At 33.4% G+C, this 24,036-nt stretch overlaps 2 protein-coding genes and 1 long non-coding RNA gene across 4 annotated transcripts; 1 reads left to right on the top strand and 2 right to left on the bottom strand.

Annotated features, from left to right (window-relative positions):
• Positions 1-4,440: 4,440 nt before the first annotated feature.
• LOC110707306 (protein MIZU-KUSSEI 1-like) lies at positions 4,441-5,764 on the top strand. Its single transcript, XM_021885326.1, has one exon. It carries the CDS (start codon positions 4,638-4,640, stop codon positions 5,499-5,501), a length of 864 nt encoding a protein of 287 aa, XP_021741018.1. The 5' UTR covers positions 4,441-4,637; the 3' UTR covers positions 5,502-5,764.
• A 4,066-nt stretch (positions 5,765-9,830) lies between these two features.
• Positions 9,831-21,511, bottom strand: LOC110707304 (protein GOS9-like). Of its 2 annotated transcripts, none has more exons than XM_021885325.1 (4): positions 21,391-21,511; positions 21,060-21,260; positions 20,566-20,832; positions 9,831-10,013 (listed from the first exon to the last, which is right to left on the bottom strand). In XM_021885325.1, exons 1-4 carry the CDS (start codon positions 21,409-21,411, stop codon positions 9,993-9,995), a joined length of 510 nt encoding a protein of 169 aa, XP_021741017.1. In that variant the 5' UTR covers positions 21,412-21,511; the 3' UTR covers positions 9,831-9,992. The 2 variants fall into 2 exon arrangements, with proteins under 2 accessions (XP_021741017.1, XP_021741016.1); XM_021885324.1 differs by lacking the exon at positions 9,831-10,013 and adding an exon at positions 20,214-20,437.
• Positions 10,022-11,278, bottom strand: LOC110707305. Its single transcript, XR_002508468.1, has 3 exons — positions 11,190-11,278; positions 10,549-10,765; positions 10,022-10,410 (listed from the first exon to the last, which is right to left on the bottom strand). It is a non-coding gene; the product is annotated as an uncharacterized LOC110707305 (long non-coding RNA).
• Positions 21,512-24,036: the final 2,525 nt, after the last annotated feature.

Below are 24,036 nucleotides of genomic sequence, written 5' to 3'. Positions count from 1 at the left end.
ATTGTAAGTTTATGGACCACGTACTTCATTCCATTTTGAAACAAAGTCCAAGCCCAATTAGTCGTTGGATCGCTTTGATGAGGCAATTCGTTTACTGATTTTAAGAGGAAGTCTAAAGTAGCCTTCTAGGGATCTCATTTTAATTATTTTTTTTTTACTATTTCTATTTCTATTTTTTTTTTTTTTTTTTTGGTTTCCTTTTTTTTTTATTATTTTTTTTTGAAAACTATCTCTATTTTCTTTTTTTTTTTTAATCTTCCCATCTACTATTTATTTGGTCTAACTTTCTTCCCATTTACTATTTATTTAGTATAACTTTCATAAGTTTGACTGTATTTTATAATTTAGGTATATAAGAAAAATTATCAAATGAATTTGGTTAGATTCGTTTAAGTATGTTGTTTCATAAAATCAGATTTTTACAAGTACGGTATTATATTAAAGATAAATAAATAAATATATATATATATATATATATATATATATATATATATATATATATATATATATATATATATATATATATATATATATATATATATATCATCTAAATCCAGACAAATAAACTTAAAAAAAAAAAAAAAAAAAAAAAAAAAAACTTAAAGCATGATTTTTTCAAAGCGCAAGAGCACGTAACCTTAGGTTTCATTAATAATCTTTTAGGATAGATAATTATTGTAAGATCGAGATAGAATGTGAATTCTATTAAATTTTAGCGTAGCATATGACTCTAATTGTAACTTTCATAATGAGTACTCCAAATACACATTTTATATTATTATTACAGCTAATATCTACTTACATATTAGTTATTTATATTTTTAATGGTAAGGTGAAGGACTCGGCTATTTATTGTTAGGGGAAAGCATATCATAAGGAAAACCTCACTCCCAAAGAGATTTGATCCCCACAACTTTTAAGTCATGAGACCAAATCCTTACCACTAGGCTAAATCTTACTCGGTGTATCTACTTATACAGCTAGCTATCTGCCCACTAAAACAACTAATTTTGCTACACACGCCCATAGAATAGACAAACACTATCGAAGTTGTATAATGTACTAGTTTAAATCAAGAGACTAATTGGGATTGGGTTTAACCTAACTTGCTTTGGGCTTATGGACATTGTGTGGGCCCGATCGGGCCCTATTATACACAATTAATTTACACTAATGTCTTTTCTTGAAAATCTGAAATACTTTGTTGTTCCACTTACAAAGGTGGAGTTCAATTCTCAAGTGAACCTAAAGCTGTATCAGTTGATTATAGTTATCACTTCTCACAGGCACTTGAGAGTATAATTATAATGCTCACACCAAAATTTGTCTATCAAATTCAAGGACACATTTCCTATATTTTCGGTTGAATGTATGTGAAATTGTGAAGGGTGAATATTAATATACATAATCAACCAATTGTGCCATCTTTATCATAGGTTTTGTGGGTTTGATTTCATCTAGGATGACAAAATAGCAACGTGATTCTGACGCTTTCAACCTTATTTATTTAAATACAAGTATTTGTTTGTATTAGGTATATATATATACGTATTACTCTGTATATAAAACACATTTTGTTTTTTTAATTACAGTTGTGTGTGAATTTGTAATAAACGCATACTCTAATTTGACTATATATGATATTATTTACTGAAAGATAAACATGATAATTTGAAATCTCGTTAAATTATTTACAATAAATATTTTTTAATCAGCCAATTTTTATAAATTTTCTCTTATTGATGATATCAGATGTTTATATAGTTGTAATTATGCAATAACGAACATGAAATACTGTAAATCAGTTTATTTTAACCTAACAATGATCCCTCGCTCACAATGCACGCCACATGCCAATTTATTTTAACCTGCGTGGGTCATGCTATCAAGAGTAGGAGAGAAATGATCGATTGAGAAAACTTGACAACTAACCATAAACCTAAGATCGCATATTGATTGGTGTTAGTAGTGAAGTCATCACTAAAACAATGACTTTTAAAGATCAAGGTTTATTTATTTATATATATATTTAAATAACTAAGGATCAATCTGAAAATAAGGCCATAAGGAAGGGGTTTGCAAAACAAAAAAAAAAAAAAAAAATTTAATTACTAGACATCTTCCACAAACAATGAAACAAATAATAAATTTTCTTTGGTTTTATATTTTATTCTAGAAAAAGTATTAGAATAATTCAATTGTAACTCGATAGAGGAAACATTAGACTTCTTAAAACCAAGTATTATTTTCATAATATAATGCCTAATTGATTAAAACAATGACAAACTCACGTGTAGAAGCAAAGAAGATATTGATGCTAAAAAAGATGGTGACATGTATATGTACGCAAACATATAGACATATGTTATACTTGTATTACGGAAGAATTGCTAATGGTTATAATACTACACACGTATCATATAATCTTGTCATCAAAAAAGAAATTAGTAATTGTTAGGCCACCAAAATTATTGGTACAATGCTTATTACCTCAAGCATATATTATAATTAATTAATCATAAAGGGTTTGGAACCGCCCATAGGTTAATTAATTAAATAGTAGGAGTATCAAAATCATCGTTAAACTAAATCATTAAAAATTTGTTATCCTTTCTCAAATGAAAAGTGATAGAATGGCCAACTAATACTGGCCTTTCATCACCAATTGCTTCTCCTTAGAATGCTTAGCTTTAGTAAGTACTCATAGTCTATCACAAGATTTATTTATTTTTTTTTTTTTTTTTTTGAAAGGTAGTCTATAACAAGATTATTTCCTTCAATTTAATAAATATGTAGTAGTTTACATAAACGACTCATATTAAACGATTAATCAAGTCATATCTTATTCTAGAAATTTAATTTATTGTATTGGTGTTATTCTTACTTATGTACTTATTATTATTAATTAGGAAGTATAAGTAAAGGTCAAATCAGACAAGAACATACAAGACTACATACAACGAATACTAATTGATACTAGTATTATATAATTTATTAGGTGTTCTCATAGTTTTTTTGTATTGTTTTTTAAGATGTATGTGTTATCATTTATTGTTTTGATATTATCTATAGTGATCAATGATACATATTCTGATCAAGGGAGTTTTCACAATCTAACATATTGTACCACATATCTCACGTAAATTAGCTTAATTAGCTTCCACAAAACATTTATTATAGATGAAAAATAAAATAAAATAAAAACATACACAAATGTAATTATAGGTCTAAATAAGTGCTAATTGACTCTAAATCAAGTTAATTATAAAAAAAAATGGCAACACTAAATAATTTGGACGGTGACCTATGATATTATATTAATGTAAATGACAACATACATGTTCTGTTAAGATCAATTAATTTACAGGGACACAAGTCACAAAAAGTAGTACTTCAAAATCTATTTAGGAGTTTATTAGGATCCTATTTATCAACTAAGGAATCCTAAATTTCTAAGTACTAAGGACTGCTTTGTACTATTTTTGTCAAACACATCACGTCTAAACAGCCAATAATATCATAGCAAAGCAAGTTTTAAGGAATAATTTTTATAATAGTCATGGTCCATGATGCCTTCTTGTTTATTCATTTTGCCTTTGTTTAACTTTATAAATTAAAGATAATAAAGGGGATGAAAAAAATATATTAGGAGATCCCCTCATGAGGAAAAATATTAACTTCTTATATGATTTATTATAAAGAAAGTCGGGACAAAGTAATTATGATGAATTCTATTCCGTAGCTCATACTTGATTTATTGGGATGCTTTTTTAAAAGTGTACGTGTATCATGTGTTACTTTATGTATGTGTTTGTATATTTGCATTGTGCTGTATAAACATCCCATTGTAAACACGATATATTATATGTTAATTCTGTTAGATGATTTTATAAAATCTTGAATATGTCTAATATTGTTAGATATATGGATATAGAAGATATAAGAAAAGTATCACATAAATGTATTATTTTTATATGTCTAACATTACTCGTTCTTAACAGATTTTATTGCAAAAATATTAAAAGTTGTACATACAAAGTTGTCTCTAAATTATCAAATTTGAAATTCGTGTAATTAATTCTTTCATACACTCTTCCATCAAAGTAATACTACGTACTCCCATTTATAATAATATAGTTTTGAGATAAAGATTGTACCCTTTAATTTGGGTTAAAATATGTGGGGTTAAAGAATAAAGCTACAAAATTAACAAAAACAATGGCCTTTTCCTATTTGGGGTTAAGACAAATGAAAGAACACAAAGGAGATCGTATGACCTAAGTACACTTAATTAATTAATTGATCAATTCAAAAGCTTGCAAATAATGTTACCTCCACAATTATTAAAAACAAGATAATTAATAATAATCAATCCCAAATATATATTCAACTATCTTATGGTCTTACCAATGTAATGAATATATAAAGGAGTATAAATATTATTCTAAAGCATATGATAATTGATCATTAACACTTCCAACATATTGGACCACCACAAACTCTCCACTCTTCCCTCTTTACTCATCATTTCCTTTGTCTCCCCCAAAACATTCAATCAATAATTCTACAAACTATTTCCTCTAATTCTTATTATCATTCATTCTCTCTCTAAAATCACTATTTTCTCTCTCTAAAATATGAAGCAAGATCAAAAACTTTCTCTTAGTAGAAGTACTAGTTGCAATTCTTGGAGTTCTAAAATTATACCTTCTAATTTTAGCCGTTCAACTTCTTCTACATTTTCTCCTGATAGTCCTAGGGACGTGTCTCATAAACCCTTTGTACGTAGTAGGGATTCTAGTAATAGTAGCAATTCCCTCGTGGTGTCACGGGTGAAACAAACTCGTCTTACTTTATCCACCTTTTTCCGGTCCCTGCTCCATATTTTCTCCTTCTCTACATTGTCATTCTCGGCGGTTCCCACGTGTAGATGGTTGACTATTCCGAACCGAGTCCTTTCCTTATCTTCCCCTACTCCCCTAGGGCGGAAGGTAACGGGCACTCTCTTTGGACACAGAAAAGGTCATGTAACATTCGCGGTACAAGATGATCCTAGGGCCGACCCTGCCCTACTAATCGAGCTAGCGATCTCTACCTCGGCTTTAGTACGTGAGATGTCGTCGGGGCTCGTGAGGATCGCCCTAGAGTGCGAGCGAGGCTCACACCCAACGGGGCGTGGGAAGCACGCGCCTAAGCTTTTCCTTGAGCCCGTGTGGACTATGTACTGTAACGGCCGAAAATGCGGGTATGCAAACTCACGCGCGTGTAATGAGTTTGATTGGCACGTGCTTAGTACGGTTCAAAGCGTATCAGTTGGGGCGGGTGTTATCCCTCTAGTGGAGAATCGAACAGGTTTCGGTTCCAGTTCCGAGGGAGAGTTGCTATACATGAGAGCCAAGTTTGAGCGGGTCGTAGGAAACCGTGACTCGGAGGCATTTTACATGCTAAACCCGGATGGTAATGGTGGACCTGAGCTCAGCATATTTCTTCTTAGGTTATAATAATAATAATATAAATATATATAATCGTCATTTATAATTTAATTTCATGATGATAATGAGCTAGATATAATCATGATTAATACAAGAAAAGAGTAAAGAAAAGGGATGTTTAGGGTAATGATTAGGGATTATATGGCAAATGGAAGAAAGTGATTGGTTAAAGTAGTGATCAGCCATTTGACATTTTCTATAATGTTGATTTATTATAAAGGGTGTTGGTGTGACCATGTGCTTTTGTTTATAATTCTAATACTTTTTTTTTTTTCTTTGTTTATTTTGATTTTAATTTTTTAAGATATATATGATTTTATACTATAGTTAATTTTATCTTTTGAGTGGGTTTGATGACAAAAACTTTAATTAGTGAAATGTACCTTAATACAAAATTAATGAAAATTCGAGAAAGAATTGTAGTTTAATTTGTAATTGGTGTTTGGAATTTAATTAAAAGTGTAAGCATATCATGTTTTAATTTGTATGCCTTTTTTTTAGTGCATGCGCATGCACGCCACCTTTGTTCTCATCTCTCCAAATAATTGCTATGTTTTGTTCTTACTTTTGTGTTTTATTGCCAAACTTTTTAATTAATCTTCTTCTTGTAATCTTTATGACGTATTGTTGTTGTGATTTTACTGATTTTACACCTTCGACTACTTGACATAATTGTGCGCTATTTGTTGAGTCATGGATACCTTTTACTGTATATTTTTATCTTAGTGTACGTTTTGATGAGCTTAAGTTTTATTTGGTTTCTGATGATAGTATTTATCATTCTATCAATTTTTCCAAATACTCTAGCTAGTTCCATCGTATCCCCTGCTAGCCGGATTTCTTATTGGGAATGTGCATAACGGAACATACGTAGTTATATATGGTGGCATATACTTTAAATTAATTTACTGTAGATTAGGTAATATCGTAATAGATAACACTAATAACCATCTGTCATGAAAAGAGGAAAAAAATATGAAATAAGAATTGGACTTTGATTGTACACATCGAAACTTTGAAAGTGTGAAAGGAGAGAATAAATGGGATTAAATAGTGTACTTATGAAATCTTCATCATCCTCCATGAAATGACACCATCTCCCCATGTCTCTCATCCTCTCATGGGGTTAAGATTGATAGGTGTTTATTGGCTAGGGTATCATACTGTTATGCTTTGAGATGCTTTAAATCACACATATGTATTTTCCGGTCAATAATATCATGATACATAGTAACAACAATTATGTATAGTCATTAGTCATTTATTACTGATAGATCAATATGTAAAAATGCATGTAGCATAAATATTGAAAGGCTAGATGATTAAAGATTGATAGAGTATAATATATATTCTTGGGCCTCAATCATCAATTTAAGTTTTTGGTTGAGGTGGTCCTTTAACATGGTATCAGAGCTGAATCCCATCCACCCCCACCTTTAAGTGGAATATTAAGCGCTCATGTTAGAGGACCAACTCAACAAAAATCTTAAACTGATGGTTGAGGTCCGATCCAAAAATATATTTTATACTCTATCAAAGATGTTCATGTTATTATATTTTTTTTTTTTTTTTGTGATGAAACATAAATAATCAAATGTCACACCATATGTCAAACGTCATTATCAAATATGAACACAAAATTAGCTAATAATAATTGATGAACAATAACTTAATTATCACCTCTGACCCCTAATTAGTTAAATGCCCAAAATCTAGGAATAATACTACGTATCTTTCTTGCTTTTAGCTAGAAAATGAAATAAGAATGCACGAGGTTTAAATAGAATTTTCAGAGAAAGTAATGGAAAAGTAACACTTTCTTTTTCACATTACATTAGACATACAGTTGGCCCGGTTAAGCAAAGGCTAAGCGTGCAAAGGAGCAAGAAAAGTTAGCTAGCAAACATGCATTACCAACTTTTTGGTAACAATAGTATGATAGTAATTGATAAATGTATGACTTTTGATGAAACAAGAGTTCCAAATTAGTTTGAAATTGCTCTTCCTTTTGATCTCTAGAAAATATACCTCCCAAACACGACCAACATGGTCGACTATTTGGTTGTGTAAGCAGCCCAACAATATAGCTTAGGGCTTTAAAATTATCGGAGCCTTAAAATAGAAAATTCATCAAGACATGATATACTTCGTATATACTCTTTTCATTCTGAATAACTAGCATTATTTTCCTTTAAAAATCATAACAAATGACAAGGAAAGTTGCAAACACTTCTATAAAATCCATGAATCTTCAATCTGTATCTTAATTCTCTCACTTATTTTGGGACAACTTAACTTACTACTTTCTATATATAACACTAAAAAAAAAATTAAACAATTTATTATTCCATCTATGTGTTTTTTTAAGGACATTTTGCTGAAAAATACCCTTTAAATGTTGAAAATAACTTTTATTTACACTTTTTGTGAGTAACAAACTTTTAATAAAATTTTAGCAACTTGAAACCTTAAAACCAAATGAATGTTAGCAAACAATTCTACTAATATTCTTGGATCAACTATTTATATTTTTGACATTGTAACCAAATTCTCGAGGTGAACTTTGGTCGAACTACTTGTTCTGATTCTAATGTAGTCTTATAACTTTTGACTACCATAATTTTTTAAAATGGACGGCTGAGATTATTTATTTTTTTCATTTTTTTTAATTAGTAATTTTAATTAAAAATAATTTTTTGATTATTTTAAATATATTTTATCTTCTAGAAATTATTTTTTAATATTTTCGAAATTCTATATATATATATATATATATATATATATATATGTATATATATATATATATATATGTATATATGTATATATATATATATGTATATATGTATACATATATATATATATATAGATATATATAGATATATATATTTTAAAAAGTGATTTTTAATTAAAATTACTAATTAAAAATAAATGAAAAAACAAACAATCTCATCCGTCCATTTTAAAAAATTGTGGTAGTCAAAAGTCATAAGATTACATTAGAATTTTTCAACTTGTTTTAAGTATATCGGGTTGGGCTAAATATTAGTCAGGTTAACTTTTAGCTTCTTGTTATCTTCTAGATAGGTAGGTATTGGATAATATTGGGTTAAGGGATACCACAAAATCTGGTTAATTAATAACATGTTGTGTATCATTCTAATTGGTTTTGGGTTCGTTCTAGTCTGAGTATTGGGTCAAATATGTTGATGATTAGGTCGAGTTTAATTTAGGTAACGGGTCACTAGTTTTATCAATTGTTCGATTATATTTTGATTTGAGTGATTGAGTCATTTTAGTACGTGTTGGGTTCTCGAACCTGTTCAAAATTAAACAGCAATTGCATTCTTATAGATATGTATTATTAAGGAAAATTTAATTCGAATAATCCAACCTTTGAGTGGTCTTATTTTATTAATCCGACCTTTGGATTATTCAGCAATAATCCAACCTTTGGGGGGTGTCTTAATCTATTAGGCCAAACTGGTCACTTGACCTAAAATTGTAGGTCACCTGCCACGTGTTGGATTTTCATTTGTCCGAAAAATATTTTTCATTTTATTTTTTTAAAAAAAACTTTAAAAAAAAAAAAAAAAAAGCTTTTTTTTCCTTTCTTCTTCTTCCTTCCAACCTCCATGAATGCAGCACCACCACCCCCTCCCCTCCAAAATCTGACCACCAGTCACCACCACCCCATCCCTTTCCCTCTAAAATCCGACCACCCTAACCCCCTCCCTTCCAAAAGCCGACCACCCCAGTCCCTCCCCGCCAAAATCCGACCACCCACAGCCGATCTCCTCCAAAATCCGAGCACCCTAACCCCTCCGTCCTGAAATTCATGGGCCAATGGAGGGGTTCGCCGGGATGGAGAAAGGGATTCAGGGTAGGATCGTGGGGTGGAATGGGTTTGCCGGTCGGCATGATAGTGTCGACGTGGTCGGTCGCGGGAAGGGCGCTGTTGGTAGGGGGAAAGGGAGGAGTGGTAGTGGCGGGGAAGGTGGGTCGTGGCCTCGTGGTGTTGCTTGGTTTTATTTTTTTCTTTTGTTTAAAATAAGACATTTTTTTTTTTAATTGGTAAGGTGAACACTCACCTTGAGAGGGGGGAATAAGGAAATCCTCCCAAGGTGAATTTGATGAGAATCGAACCCAGGTCTCTCACTCGAAATTCGAGAGACTTGGCCAACTGAGCCAAGCCTACTTCTCAATTAATGTACTTATATAAGACATTGATATTTGATATACTGATTACTTAGCATGCATTTAGAGAGAGTATAATAAAACATTGATATACCAAGACTTGTTAATACTTAATAGTAGTTATATATTAAAAGTAGACAATGATACAACAATCACTCAAGTTGATTATTGGTGACAAATAATATAATCACACTTAAGAGGCCACCTTATACTACATAGTACATGTATGTGACTTATTGGAAACGTATAAATTCCAAGGCAAAACCATGAAAGCTAGAGGCTATCACGGTAGCCTCAGCATCGTACTTAATTAGTGCATGGGCAATCCTGATCAATTTGACATGGAAACCAACAATAACATTATTAGGTGCGTACAACAAAAAAGAATTAGCAATATCCATTATTATGAAAAATCTTGCATTGGTGATCTTAACAGTTTATGAATAATCTTGTCTCACCATCCTCTTGACGAAAACTCCAACAGACTCGACATAGTTGTTGTGCCTTCCAAAAAACTCCGACAATAGAGCCGTCTAGTAGCATTGGTGATGGGAATTCTTGCGGACATTGAATTCCCTTTCCTTTTCCAAATGGTCCATACCCCATTGGACATAAAATTGGTGTGGATCTTCATTGTAGCAATCACGCATTCGTTGTTTTGATATTCGTACTTTCCATACGTACCGCTAATTATAGTTATTTTTTCACCTTCCTTGAGCACAATCTACATTTGAAAACATGTCAGAACATGAATTATTACCAATTAAAAACTTAAGCTGATAGTTAAAGCCTAGAGCTGATATATATATATATACTCTATCATCTGGCTTAATTGCTTTTGAGTAGTGTATTGTGTATTCACCTTTGACTCGCATCCGCCATTGCCACCAAACATCTTGGTGATGGTGTAGGTAACTCCACATGTCTTAGCTACAACGAACCCAATTGCATCCACAACGTAACCATGCCTTACTATGACTTCCTTGAAACTTTAACCCTTTTGAAGTTGAAAGCTGTAGTTTTCAGGTAATTGAGAACCATAAGGTCCGTATTTTTCAACCTTGTGCTCCTGCCAAAGTCTAAAGTTAATGTCAACATACATAAATAATCAAATAATTAAGCTCGAAGAAATTATTACTCCCTCCGTCCTCAAAAGTTCGACCCTTTTGGCCTAATTTTAGTCCCAAAATGTTCATCCCATTTTCATTTTAATACCCTCTAATTTGCAATAATATTTGTGCAAAATTAGCTTCCCCATGCAAATTTTGCTTTTTTTATATACTTTTATTACTTTCTCTCTCTACTTTCTTGCAATTCCAATGTAAATTTCCCTTTTCAATTTACTTTCTTAGCTTCCCCATGCACTCTTATACTTCCAATAACTTTCTTAATACCCGCGAAATCAACCCAAAAGGGTCGTTCTTTCGGGGACGGAGGGAGTAAAATTTATGTACAAAGAAAGAGAAAAACTATGGGAGCAAAGCAAGCTAACTCTGTACGAACCTGGGCGATTTCTTGAGCCATTTTAATTTGTTGAGAGGTGATTGAAGAAGCTTGGAAATAACAAAGTTGTAGTAGTCGTAGTAGTGAGTTGTGATGTGCTCTGGTTGAGGATCGGAGGTAGGTTACCTATTTATATTCATATTTGGCTCACTAAGAATGAATATATTCTTATGGTCCGTCATGTTTGTCATATTATAATATATTCGGATCACTAAGAATGAACATATTTTTGTGATCCATCATGTTTGTCATATTATAATATATTCATTTAGATAATTGACATTATATATGATTTTATACATGCATGTGAACAAAGAAAATGAGATATATATCATTTGAAATTTAATAGATGATCCGTGGATGGATGTATGTATATTGTACGTTAAATTATCATGAGTTTTTATCTTGATGCATTTGCATGTAAATTTATTCTCTGTGTCCAAAGCACGAAAAGTGTGCCCACATTTTGAGGCTTGGAGCTCAATACTCATATTGTCAGAAATAGTCTAATGGACTAGACATTCAGAGACTAGGGGAAGGTATCTCCGTCTAACTTTCTATTTAAAGAGCTCACAGCAAAGATAGAACATTATATTCAACCTTAAGACTGGCTGATAGGTTATTTCTTTACTACCAGAGTATCAGTCCAACACTTAGTTGGTAGGTGATACTTATACATATATGGTAACTTAACTTTTATATATGCATATTACTTCATGCATTGTCTTTTACTAGCAACACAAGCATATGACACATACTTTGATCGAGGAAAAGATAAGTTGATTAGATATTTTAAACATACAAATAATATTAATCAAAATGATTTATATGTGATAGAATATATAAACTGATTCTGGGTTTCAACCATCAGCTTAAACTTTATTTCATTAGCATTGATGACCATCAATTGATGACCATCAGCTTAATCTGAGATCGAAAAATAACGTTTGCTTTATTTCATTGGTTAATTTGGTGAGGTTTAGATAAACATAGATTGAATTCACACTAGCTATATGGGTAAGACTAATTGAAGCAATAATGTCAGTTAACTGAAAGTAATACCGAAACTTAGATTACTACAATAGCATTGATGACCATCAATAAAAGACAAATTTTGATGGACTATGAATTTATAATTTGAGATGCATAATTTTCTCACCTTTCCTTTAATTTTTAATTTACATGCTTAAGAACGAAGAAAATGGGTGGGACTTTGGCAAGTGATTTTACTCGAAAAGAAAGAAAATAATAACTACATTGGTGTCAAAAAAAAAATAATAATAATAACTACATTAGAAATTTAGAATTGTCATCTTCTTAAAAAATAAATAAAGATAAAAAAAAAAATTAAAAATTAAAAAATAAAAATTAGAATTGTCATTGTCAGTGTGTCACAATCGAATGAGGTATTATGCTCATTATATCTAACAAAATATTCCTCTTTAGGAAATTCAATGCATTTTTTTATGCTATTGCAACTTTGCATGGTTGAGAGAATGCTTCAGATAATCAATGATTTTACCAAATGACATCGAGTTTTTTGAAAATTTCCCAAATGTCATCGAAGTTTTTCAAAATTTACCAAATGTTATCGAATTTTTTAAAAAGCTAGGTCCAATTCTAAAACTATCCCTGCCCCACCCCCACTTGGATATCCACCCCTACCTAATTCCCACCCACAACTCGCTTAATCCCCGCCTCCCAATTCAATGGCGGATCATCATGGGGGGCCATCAAGGGCCTGGCCCCTGGTACCGGCCCAAACAAAAATTGGTGTAATAGGATGAGTATTAGAAATAGTCAAGTACAAGAAATACATGTAGGCCCAAAATTGCTTTAACCGTATAATTGCTTTAACCGTGTAAATGTAACTGCTACTCCCCATTATTAACCTCCTACCTACTTTATCTCCTAGATTCCCTAGTGACCTATTTTCTTTTTTTTTTTTCCTAATTTTTTTTAATATACCCTAGGTACTAGGAAAGTATGAAGTAACTAAGTAAAACTTGGAAATTATATTTATCATCAATTGGCTATTGGGATTTGGGAAGACAAGCAGTAGTACTTTCGCAGTGAGGCATGTTCGTGCCTCTTGTAGGCATGTTCGTGCCTCTTGTAGGCACGTCCATGCCTCTTAGGAGGGTTATGCGCTGAATTTTCTTACGTTTTCTTATTTTTTTTGTTGGGAGTATAAATACCCCAGACTTTATTATATTTCAGGATCTAGCATTCATTATGAGACCTAGTTTCTCTAAAACTTTTACGTTGCTTTTGTAATTCAAGATTCAAGTTCTACTTTGCAATCTCCATTTATTTCAAGATTTGGTATTTTCCTTTCATCCCTTATTTCTTAATTATGTTTTCTTTGATTATTTTTGCTATTAGTTATTTCAATATGTGTGAGTAGTTTTTATATTCCAAGATCTAGGGTAGCCCAATTGTGATTGATGCATGAATTGATTCATTAAATTCTCTAATGACAATTGCGATTATTTATGCTAATTTGATTGTGATTATGCCAACACTAGATTAGAGATAATTAGTATTGTTATTATTCCATAGTTTTAATCACAACGAGAGTTGGGTTTTAACGGATTTGAGTAGATCAATTTAGGGTTTGAGATTCATCACGAGAGTAGTTGAATTGATAATTGGGAAGCGAAGTAAAGTGTTTAATGTCTCTAATATGCATGATTCCATGAGAATAGGCTTGATTGTGGTTAGAGAAGCCATTGATACTCGAGAGAGGTCCTTGGTATTATTAGGGTTTGCTTTTCCCCATGTTAATTGGATTTGTATGCTAGGGGTAGATAGATAATTGCATCGATCGTAATTTTGGTGATACTTGATCTTGGATGTTTTAGTTCATTGATTTATCACATTCTTTAGATTTATTGAGTTCTTTATATATTAGTTCTTAGAATATTTCACCATTGATTGTTATTTGCTTAGTGATAATTTGAGTCTATTTAATTAGGTGAACCTTAGTCTCTTGGGATTCGATCCTTACTTGCCCGTCTACATAGTAGTGGTCTCGTTAGGTTATTTTTGTTAGGTACGCGACACGCCTATCAAATTTTGGCGCCGTTGCCGGGGACTAATGATTTCTTTCTGATTATTTGTGATTCGTTTTTACTAAGCTTTATTCGTTGCTTCGGCTATTGTCCCTTGTATTTTTGATCTCCTCTCTTTAGTTCTTTGTTTCATGCAAACTCGACGTTCAGGTTTAGACAGCTTAACACCTTTTGACTCTGAAATCGAAGCTACTGCAAGGAGACGAAGAGGTAGAAGAAAGAGATATCAAAACACAAGTAAAGTGACCGAAAGAATCAAATCTTTATTAGAGTACGACATTCCTGATACCGCAACTGGCCTCCTATCCAACATTGTCAGACCACCTATTACCGCTCAGAGCTTTGAATTAAAACCTCAATTCATACAGTTCATCTCCAATGACTCATTTGCAGGCACACCTCATGAATGCCCTGTTAGTCACATAGACAGTTTCTTGGAGAAGTGTGACACCATAAAGCTCAACGGTGTTACTGATGATGCTATCAGACTTCGTTTGTTCCCTTTTTCACTACGGGATAGAGCGAAGGAATGGTTACGAGATGAAGGTATAGGTTCCTTTGATACATGGGATAAGCTTGCCAAAGCTTTCTTAGTAAGATTTATAGGGAAAGAGAAGACTGCAAGGTTAAGGAACGAGCTAGCTACCTTTCGTCGATCTGATGATGAGTCTTTATATGAGGCATGGAGAAAATTCAAGCGCTTACAGAGACAATGCCCTCATCACGGTATTCCAGAGTGGATGTTGATCCAAACATTCTACAATGGTCTGACCCATGAGTTCCGCATATACATTGATGCTGCATTCGGGGGTTCTCTCATGACTAAGAACCCAACTGAAGCCAAAGAGCTAATTGAGAAGATGGCAACCAATGATAATTATCATCCAGGAGGTCGACATAGTGTGAAGAAGGGAGGTAAATTAGATGTTGATGCTCTAACTCTTTTGACTAGCTCTGTGCAGGCATTGACAAGCAAGTTTGACAGACTCCAAGCCGGAACATCTACTAGCTCACCGGAGACCTGTCAGATGTGTAATGTGCAGGGTCACATTGCACCTAATTGCCCCAAAAATTCCAGTGAGATGTCAATTGTGGAGGCCAATGCTTTCTACACCTCTAATCCTAAAAGGCCGTATGATCCTCATTCAAACACATACAATGAAGGGTGGAGAAATCATCCGGACTTCTCTTTTATGAACACTCAAGCTCAATTGAATTCTCCGTCGCCACCACCTAGTTTTCAAGCAAGGGCATCTTTTAATCACCAACCCATGAATCAACAACTACCACCGCAAACTTTAAAATACAATCTCGATTCCATTATGGAGACTTTCACTACTTCCCAACTTCGACAGCAAGAGCTTATAACAAAGCAATTTGAGCTACAAGCAAAGCAAAATGAACACTTTGAAAGCTCGATTCAAATGCTTATTGCTCAAAATAAGAGGATAGAAACTCACCTTTCTCAACTTTCACAACAAGTGAGTCATTTATCAACTCTTCATGATCAAGCAAAAGTCCAAAAGGAACAATGCAATGCAGTTTTCTTGAGAAGAGATGAATTATTTTTGAGGAAAATAGATGAGAGAGTGTGTAGTGTGGAGTCAAGAAAAGATGAAAAGTGTGAGGATGTAAAAAGTCCCAAATATGTTGCTCCACCGGCCTATGAGGAACCGATGCCCTTCCCGCAAAGGTTGTCAAAAGCCGTGCTCGATAAACATTTTGGAAAATATTGCGAGACTCTTACAAAGGTACATGCTTCCATTCCTTTTTCTGATCTTTTAATTCAAATGCCTCAATTTGCAAAATTTGTGAAGGAAATTAAAGATCAACATGATGATAAGGAAGTAGTAAATGAGAAATGCTCTACTCTTTTACGTGATAGCCTACCACCTAAGCTGCATGATCCAAACTTTGCCTATTTATGCTATACGAATACTATACTTTGACTAGTTTAAGAGATTTATACACAAGAAAAAATAGAGATACATGGGTTCTTAGCTTGTAAGAATCGTCAATATATAGTCTTCACATATTATTACTTAATATAATTAAGGAAATTTTAACATGAATAATTATATAATTTTTGCACCATTCTCCCAAAATAATCCAATCTTTCGATTAACCCTGAGTAATCCTAAGTTACTACTTATTCTCTCCTAGCAAACCTATTGTACTGGCAAATAAGTCCACATTGTTCTTTAACTTTTTTTCCCTTCTCTCTTCCATTCTAACTGACATCAATGGAGGAGGATGGGGCTATTATGAGAGCCACCCACCATCCTTTAAACACCACAACCCCACAACAACCCACCCAACAACCGCCAATCCGCAACTAACACCCACCCTACCTTTCCTCCTCCTTCCCCTAGCCACCACCTCACGCACCCTCCCTGCCGCCGCTCCCCCCACCCCTCCCCACCACTCCCTTCATCCGCCTTCACGTAGCCACTACAATCCCCTTCCCCCACCATTCCCTCCCTCCCTTAACCCCGAAACCACCACCTCTCCATTTCCCAAAACTTTACCTGCATCCTCTTTTCTCTCTTCTTATTCAATATCCTTGAAACAACCATCACTAGCCCATTGTCAACCCTCGTTGGTTTGGGGTTTTAAATTTATGGGTGATTTGGAGTGTGTGTGGTGGTGGTTTGGGGTAAAGGGATGGTGAGATTCGTGGGAAGTGGTGAAATGAGAGCAATGGTGAGTGAGTGGTGGTGGTGGTGGTTTGTGATTCGTGGTGGTGGGTGATGATGGGGTGGTGTGGGTAACGATTGTAATGACGAGGTGGCATGGCCTGGGTAGTTGGTGTTAAGAGGTTAGGGGTTAAGCAGCCATAGAAGGTAGAGGAAAGTGAAAGAAACAATAAGGAAGAAGAAAGGAAAAAGGAATTTTTTTTTTTTTTTGTTAATTTTAATTTTAATTATCAGAATAAATTTTTAAATAAAAAAAAATTTAACCAATATATAAAATGACACGTGGCTTGAAAATTGGTTATAGTGGGTAAGGTGATCTGCAAGGGTTGCCAAAAGAAAATATTTAATAAACTTAGGATTATTCAGGGTTAATCGAAAGATTGGATTATTTTAGGAGAATGGGGCAAATGTTGGATTATTCTTGTTAAATTTTCCTATAATTAATCTTTATTCCTAATTTAATATATTAATGGTTAAAATTTCTTTGCATCAACAAACATTCTCCAAAAGGTAGTACTTATCCAATCGTTGATTGGTACAGGTGAGTGTACCATGTGCATGTTACATCCGGAAGTACATTATATATAAATAAAAGAAAAAATTATCAAAAATAATACAAACTTTGAGCTGTCCGTCAAAAACAAGTCAATCTTTTGATTATTCCTGAATAATACAAACTTTTGGGGGCATCCACTTTAAACAAGTCATAACCTGTTGTTGACTTGATTAATAGGTATATGGGACACGTGTCAATGTTTGATTGGGTTAAAAAAATTTAATTTGTTTTTTTTTATGTAATATTTTAATTTTTAATAGGTAATAATATTAATTATTATTATTTTTGTAAAAAAAATAAATAACCCCCTCCCCCACCAGCCACCCCTTCCCCTCCCTGCCAAGGCAACCAGCACCTCTTCCCGGCCCTTCGGCGACCACCTGCCGGCGCCACAGCCTTCTCCTTGCGCCGGAAAAGCCGACCCCAGCATCCCGCCCCTTCCAATTACCTACCCGACTCTCACAACCCCATGAAAACCGCTATATACTCCCTCTCCCACCACCAAATTAAACCCCAATAAATTGCCCGCTCCTCACCCCTGAAAACCTAGCGGCTAGGGTTTTTGAGGATGGAGGGAAGGGTGGTTGGGGTTTCGGAGGGGAGGGGTGGAGGGGTTTTGGAAAAGTTGTTTCGGGGGGAAGAGGAGGAGCGACGACCAACAACAGGGGTGTGGAAGGGCGTTGGTCTGGCGAGGGAGGGGATGGGCGTTGCCGGGAGTGGAGTTGGGAGGGCGTTCGGTGGTTTTTCTAGGAAGAGGGATTTTGGTGGTTTGTAGGGGGAGGTATTTCGAAGGAGGGAGTTTGGTGGTTTAGGCAACGCCGGGATGAAGGAAGATGATTAGGGGATTTTTATCCACCAATCACCGTCTGACAAGTGGACCAACCAGGTTCCGCCACGTGTCCTTCACGTAGGCCAATAGGAGCCTGCCACGTGTCAATCACAGATACGTCCTCTACGGACCAATTGAGACACGCCACGTGTCCACCCATGCCAAATGGGAAAACCGGCCAACAAGGCCCAATCCTGTTTAGAGGCCCAGTCAGCCCTAGGTTTACCCTAAACCTAGAGAGTGGCACGCTTCCCGAGGTTATAAATACCCCTCTTAATCCTCATTAAGAGGGAGAGGACTCGAAAACAACACACGGATTACACATTAAACACTCTCACCTAGAGAGACTAAATCACTTTAATTTCCGCATTTATTACTCCTTAATCAGGTACTAACTTGACCGTTGGAGGCGGAGCTCCTACCACAAGGAGTTTTCGTTGTTTTGCAGGTACAAGCGTCCGGTTCCAGTCTCGGTGTTGTAACTCTCCCGCAGGACACCAGAAAACCCCGAAACAGAAGGGGTGACGTGTGGGGGAGGGGAGGCCGGCGCCGGTACTAGGGAGTGGTTTTTGGGCGCAACCGGCGCTGCGGGCTGGGAAGGAGCTGGCGCCGGTGGTGGCTGGTGGGGAAGATGGTGTTTTTTTTTTTAATATTTTATTTTTGAAGAAAATTTTTAAAAATATTTTTAATTGTTTTTTTTAGAGATAAAAATATTTTAAATGTAATTAACAATCATTAAACTTGTTATTAAGAGTTAATTACATTATTAAATGAAGTTATTAAAAAGAAAAAAGAAATTTAACCGGTCATTCAGGTTGCAGGTTAAATAACTTGTTTAAAGCGGACACCCCCCAAAGTTTATATTATTTAGAAATAATCAAAAGTTTGACTTGTTTTTAGCGGAACGCTCAAAGTTTGTATTATTTTTGATGATTTTTCCTAAATAAAATAACCATGGGACAAATTTAATGTTCTTTTATTTATATGTAATGTTCTTTATTTTATATGTAATGTTCTTTTTCAGAAAACATGATGTACTCTATGTTCGTTTGTAATGTATAATAAATTATTATAAGTACGATTTTTTTTATATGCCCATTATTATATAAATTCAAAGATTATATTTATATGTAATGTTCTTTTATTGATAAGTTATGTTCTTTTATTTATGGGTATGTTCTTTCGGGTATACCATGCGCATGGTACAATTGCTTGTACCATATAAATTTCAATACTTATCTAAGTAAGTATCCTTTCTACAATACGAGCAAGAGCTATTAACATGCTAATAAACCTATATAATTGTGTTACTTATGATTCAAACAATGAGTATAACTGTGCTCGTAAATCATAAGCATAATGAATGTTAGCAAACAATTCTACTGGGAGTAATATATATTTTTTGATCAACTATATATTTTTATATTTTTAACATTGTTAACAAATTCTCAAGGTGAACTTTGGTCGAACTTGTTCTAACTATATGGGGTTGGATTTAAAATTGGTCAGGTTAACTTTTGGCTTCATGTTACTTTCTAGATGGGTATTGGATAAAATTGAGTTAAGGGATACCACAAATTGGGTTAATAACATGTTGTGTTAAATTGTAATTATTTTGGTTCTAGTCGATCGAGTATGGGGTCAAATTTGTTGATAATTAGGTCGAGTTCGATAGGTTAAAGGTCACCAATTTATCAATTGTTTGATTATATTTTGATTTGAGTCATTTTAGTACCTATATGGTTCTCGGACTAGTTCAAATTTTAACAACAATTGCATTCCTATACATAGGCATTATTAACGTACAAGTATAAGACATTGATATACCAATTCCTTAGCTTTTAGAGATGGTGTAATAAGACACTGATATACCGAGAGTTGAAGATAGTATTTATATATTAAAAGTAGAAAATGATACAACAATCACTCAAGTTGATTATTGGTGACAAACAATCACACTTGAGAGGCCACCTTGTACTATATAGTACATATATGTGACTTATTGGAAACGTATAAACTCCAAGGCAAAACCGTGAAAGCTAGAGGCTATCACGATAGCTTCAGCATCATACTTAATTAGCGCATGGGCAACCCTGATCAATTTGACATGAAAACCAATAAAAGCATTAGGTGCATACAACAAATAAGAATTAGCAATATCCGTTATGAAAAATCTTTGTACGTGTTCTTAAAAATTTATGAATAATCATGCATGTCTTACCATCTTCTTGACGAAAATTCCAACAGACTCGAGATAGTTGTTGTGCCTTCCAAAAACTCCGACGACAGGGCCGTCGAGTGGCATTGGTGATTTGAATTCTTTAGCTGAGCATTCAATTCCCTTTCCTTGTCCAAATGGTCCATACCCAGTTGGACAGAAATTGGTGTGGATCTTCATTGTAGCAATCACGCATTGGTTGTGTTGATATTTGTAGTTTCCATTGGTACCGCTAATTCCAGTTATTTTTTCACCGCACTTGAGCACAATCTATATTTGATTATTTGTACATGCATATAAAGTGGAGGTAAACGAATAACATGTTAGAAGCCTGAAAATTAGGAATTAAATACGTGTGACATGATCAACTCAACCAAAAGTTTAAGCTAATGGTTGAATTAAAGCTAGTATAACCAAGATTGGTTTACATACTCTATGAGCATGCTTAAATGCTTTTGAAAACTTGAATAGGTACAAGTAGGGTATTGCGTATTAACCTTGGACTCGTTTCCACAAGTGCCACCAAACATCTTGGTGTAGGTGCCTCCACATGGCTTAGCTACGACGAACCCAATTGCATCCACAATGAACCCATGCCTTACTATAACTTCCTTGATACTTTCACCTTCCTGAAGTTGAAAGCTGTAGTTTTCAGGACATTGAGAACCATAAGGTCCGTATTGTTCAATCATGTGCTTCTGCCAAAATATAAAGTTAACGTCAACATACATATATAATCAAATAATTAAGCTTGAAGAAATCAATTTAAATTTATGTACAAAGAAAGAGAAAAACTATGGGATCAAAGCAAGCTAACTCTGTACGAACCTGGGCGATTGCTTGAGCCATTTTGTTGAGAGGTGATTGAAGAAGCTTGGAAATAACAAAGTTGTAGTAGTAGTAACTAGTAAGTGAGTTGTGATGTGCTTTGGCTGAAGAGGTTATCTATTTATACACATATTTGGATCACTAAGAATGAACATATTCTTGTGGAGTTGTGGTCGTCCGTCATGTTTGCCATATTATAATATATTCGTTTAGATAATTAACATATGATTTTATACATGCATGTGAACAAAGAAAATGAGATATATGGTTTGAAATTTAATGGACGATCTATGGATGTATGATGTATATTGTACGTTGAATCATGCATGAGTTTTATGTTGCATGATGCACTTGCATGGAAATATATTCTCTGCGTCAAAAGCACGAAGAGTGTGCCCACATTTGGAGGCTTGGAGCTCAATACTCATATTGTCATGTATATAATTTTGGAATTTCTCCCAAATCAATCTATATTGACTGGGGAAAGGTTAATAAAGGTATAGATACCTTCGTTCAACTTCCTATTTAAAGTGCTCATAGTGAGGATCGAATGTTATATTCAATCTTAAAGCTGATAGGTTTTATCTTACTATTAGTTCCTATTTAAAGTGCTCATAGTGAGGATCGAACGTTATATTCAATCTAAAGGCTAATAGGTTTATCTTTACTATTAGTTCAACTTATTTTTACTTATTTTAGAAAAAATAAGTTTAGATCACATCATCGTTTTATGTGCAATTTTTTATCGTTAAATATCTTTAATTTTGTAATGAAACAAATTATGAAAATTACATATTAATAAAATTCACAATATTACGAATCTAACAAGATCTTTTTTCCTTACAGATTATCATACACTTAAGGTCAAAGTTTGGTCAAATCAGATATCAAGATCAGACCAGATCGGATTAGATCAGACCAGATCAGATCAGATCAGACCAGACAGATCAGATAAATTCAAATAAGCAAAAATAAGGTGAGCTAAACAGGGGCTTAGTTGGTGATACATACTACGCGTATAAGGTAACATAACTTTATATGCATAGTACTTCATGCATGGTCTTTTACTTGCAACAAAGTCATACGCCACATACTTTGATCGAGGAAGAGATAAGTAGATTAGATAATGTAAACAAACAAATTAAATCAATCAAAATAATTTATATACATAGTACATGACCCTTATTCCCGATGTTAAAATTAAATACTTCCTCAATTTTTTTAGCTGACATATTTTGTCTTTAGACATTATTTACAATACCTAGTTTGACTAATTTTTGTGATTTAAAACATAGTCATGTGAGCTAGGGTCTTGTTAGATAATAGATACGTCTCAAAATATAATCATTGAAATATTGCGTTAGCAAATATAAAAAAAAATGTATCAACTACAGAATTTCGAGAATCCATTAACAATAACATTAGCTTTATTTAATTGGCTGATTTTGGTTTTTTTTTTTTTTTTTTTTTTTTTTTTTGGGTGTTTAGAGAGCCACAAGGGCGGGTTGAGACCCAGAATCTCTTAGAATCGGAAAGAAAGCTCTAACCACTTGAGCTATCCCTCACTCTCTCATTAACTGATTTGGTGACGTTTAGATTAATATAGATTGAATTCACACTAGCTAGGTAAGACTAATAAAAGCATATATATATATATATATAAAGCCACTTAGCTGAAAGTAATACCAAAACTAAGATTACTAACACTAACATTGATGATCACCAATAAAAGACAAGCTTAGATCGAGTTTGAAATTATAATTTGAGAAGCATAATTTCTCACCTTTCCTTTAATTTTTAATTACATGCTCATGAAGAAAATGGGTGGGACTTTGGCATTTGGCAAGTGTTTTTGCTCAAAAAGAAAGAAAATAAAAACTACATTAGAATTGTCATTTTCACAAGAGAATGAGGTATTCTGCTCATTATATCTAACAAAATATTTCTTTTACTTCATTCCTCTTTAGAAAATTCGATGTATTTTATTTATTAATTTTGCTATCGCAACTTTGCAAGGTTGAGAAAATGCTTCGAATAATTCATGTAAAAAGTATGCTACACGTATATTTGATTTTTTATGAATTTGTGTTTAACTAACATTATTATTGTGGTCCTTTCAAAAAAAAAAAAATATATATTATTATTTTGGAGTTTATTGATTTTACATATTGAAAATATTATTTCTTTCGTTTCTTTATATTTGCAACACACACTTTTTCACGGTATTTAAGATAAGTAGGGCTCATATGATTTAATATACTTAAAATGAGGGTGAGAGATGGTTAGAGTTTAGTGAGCCATGAGATCAATATAAGGAAAATAGTACAACTTAAAAAAAAAAAAAAAAAAAAAAAAAATTCTAATTATAGTGTGTTGCAAATATTGCGATATTTTCCTTTTAAAGAGGTACTTTATTTGTCCTAATTTAGTGTACCTCATCAAGGGAGGAGTTTTGGAGCATAGTTAATAATTATTACTTTGGATTTTAGTTGCATTACACAAGTATATATCTAAAAAAAAAGTGAGAGGATTGAGATTTAATTTTTAACAGTGGGAAGAGTAATTTTTGGAGAAATACCACGTTGTAAATTCTTTCCAAAGAGAGAAAAAAAGCATACTAAATTGGACAAACGAAAAAAGATAAGT

This window comes from Chenopodium quinoa, unplaced genomic scaffold (genome assembly GCF_001683475.1).
Source record: "Chenopodium quinoa cultivar QQ74 unplaced genomic scaffold, ASM168347v1, whole genome shotgun sequence".
In the NCBI taxonomy this organism is placed as follows: domain Eukaryota; kingdom Viridiplantae; phylum Streptophyta; class Magnoliopsida; order Caryophyllales; family Amaranthaceae; genus Chenopodium; species Chenopodium quinoa.
This window is presented reverse-complemented; position numbering and strand designations above follow the sequence as displayed.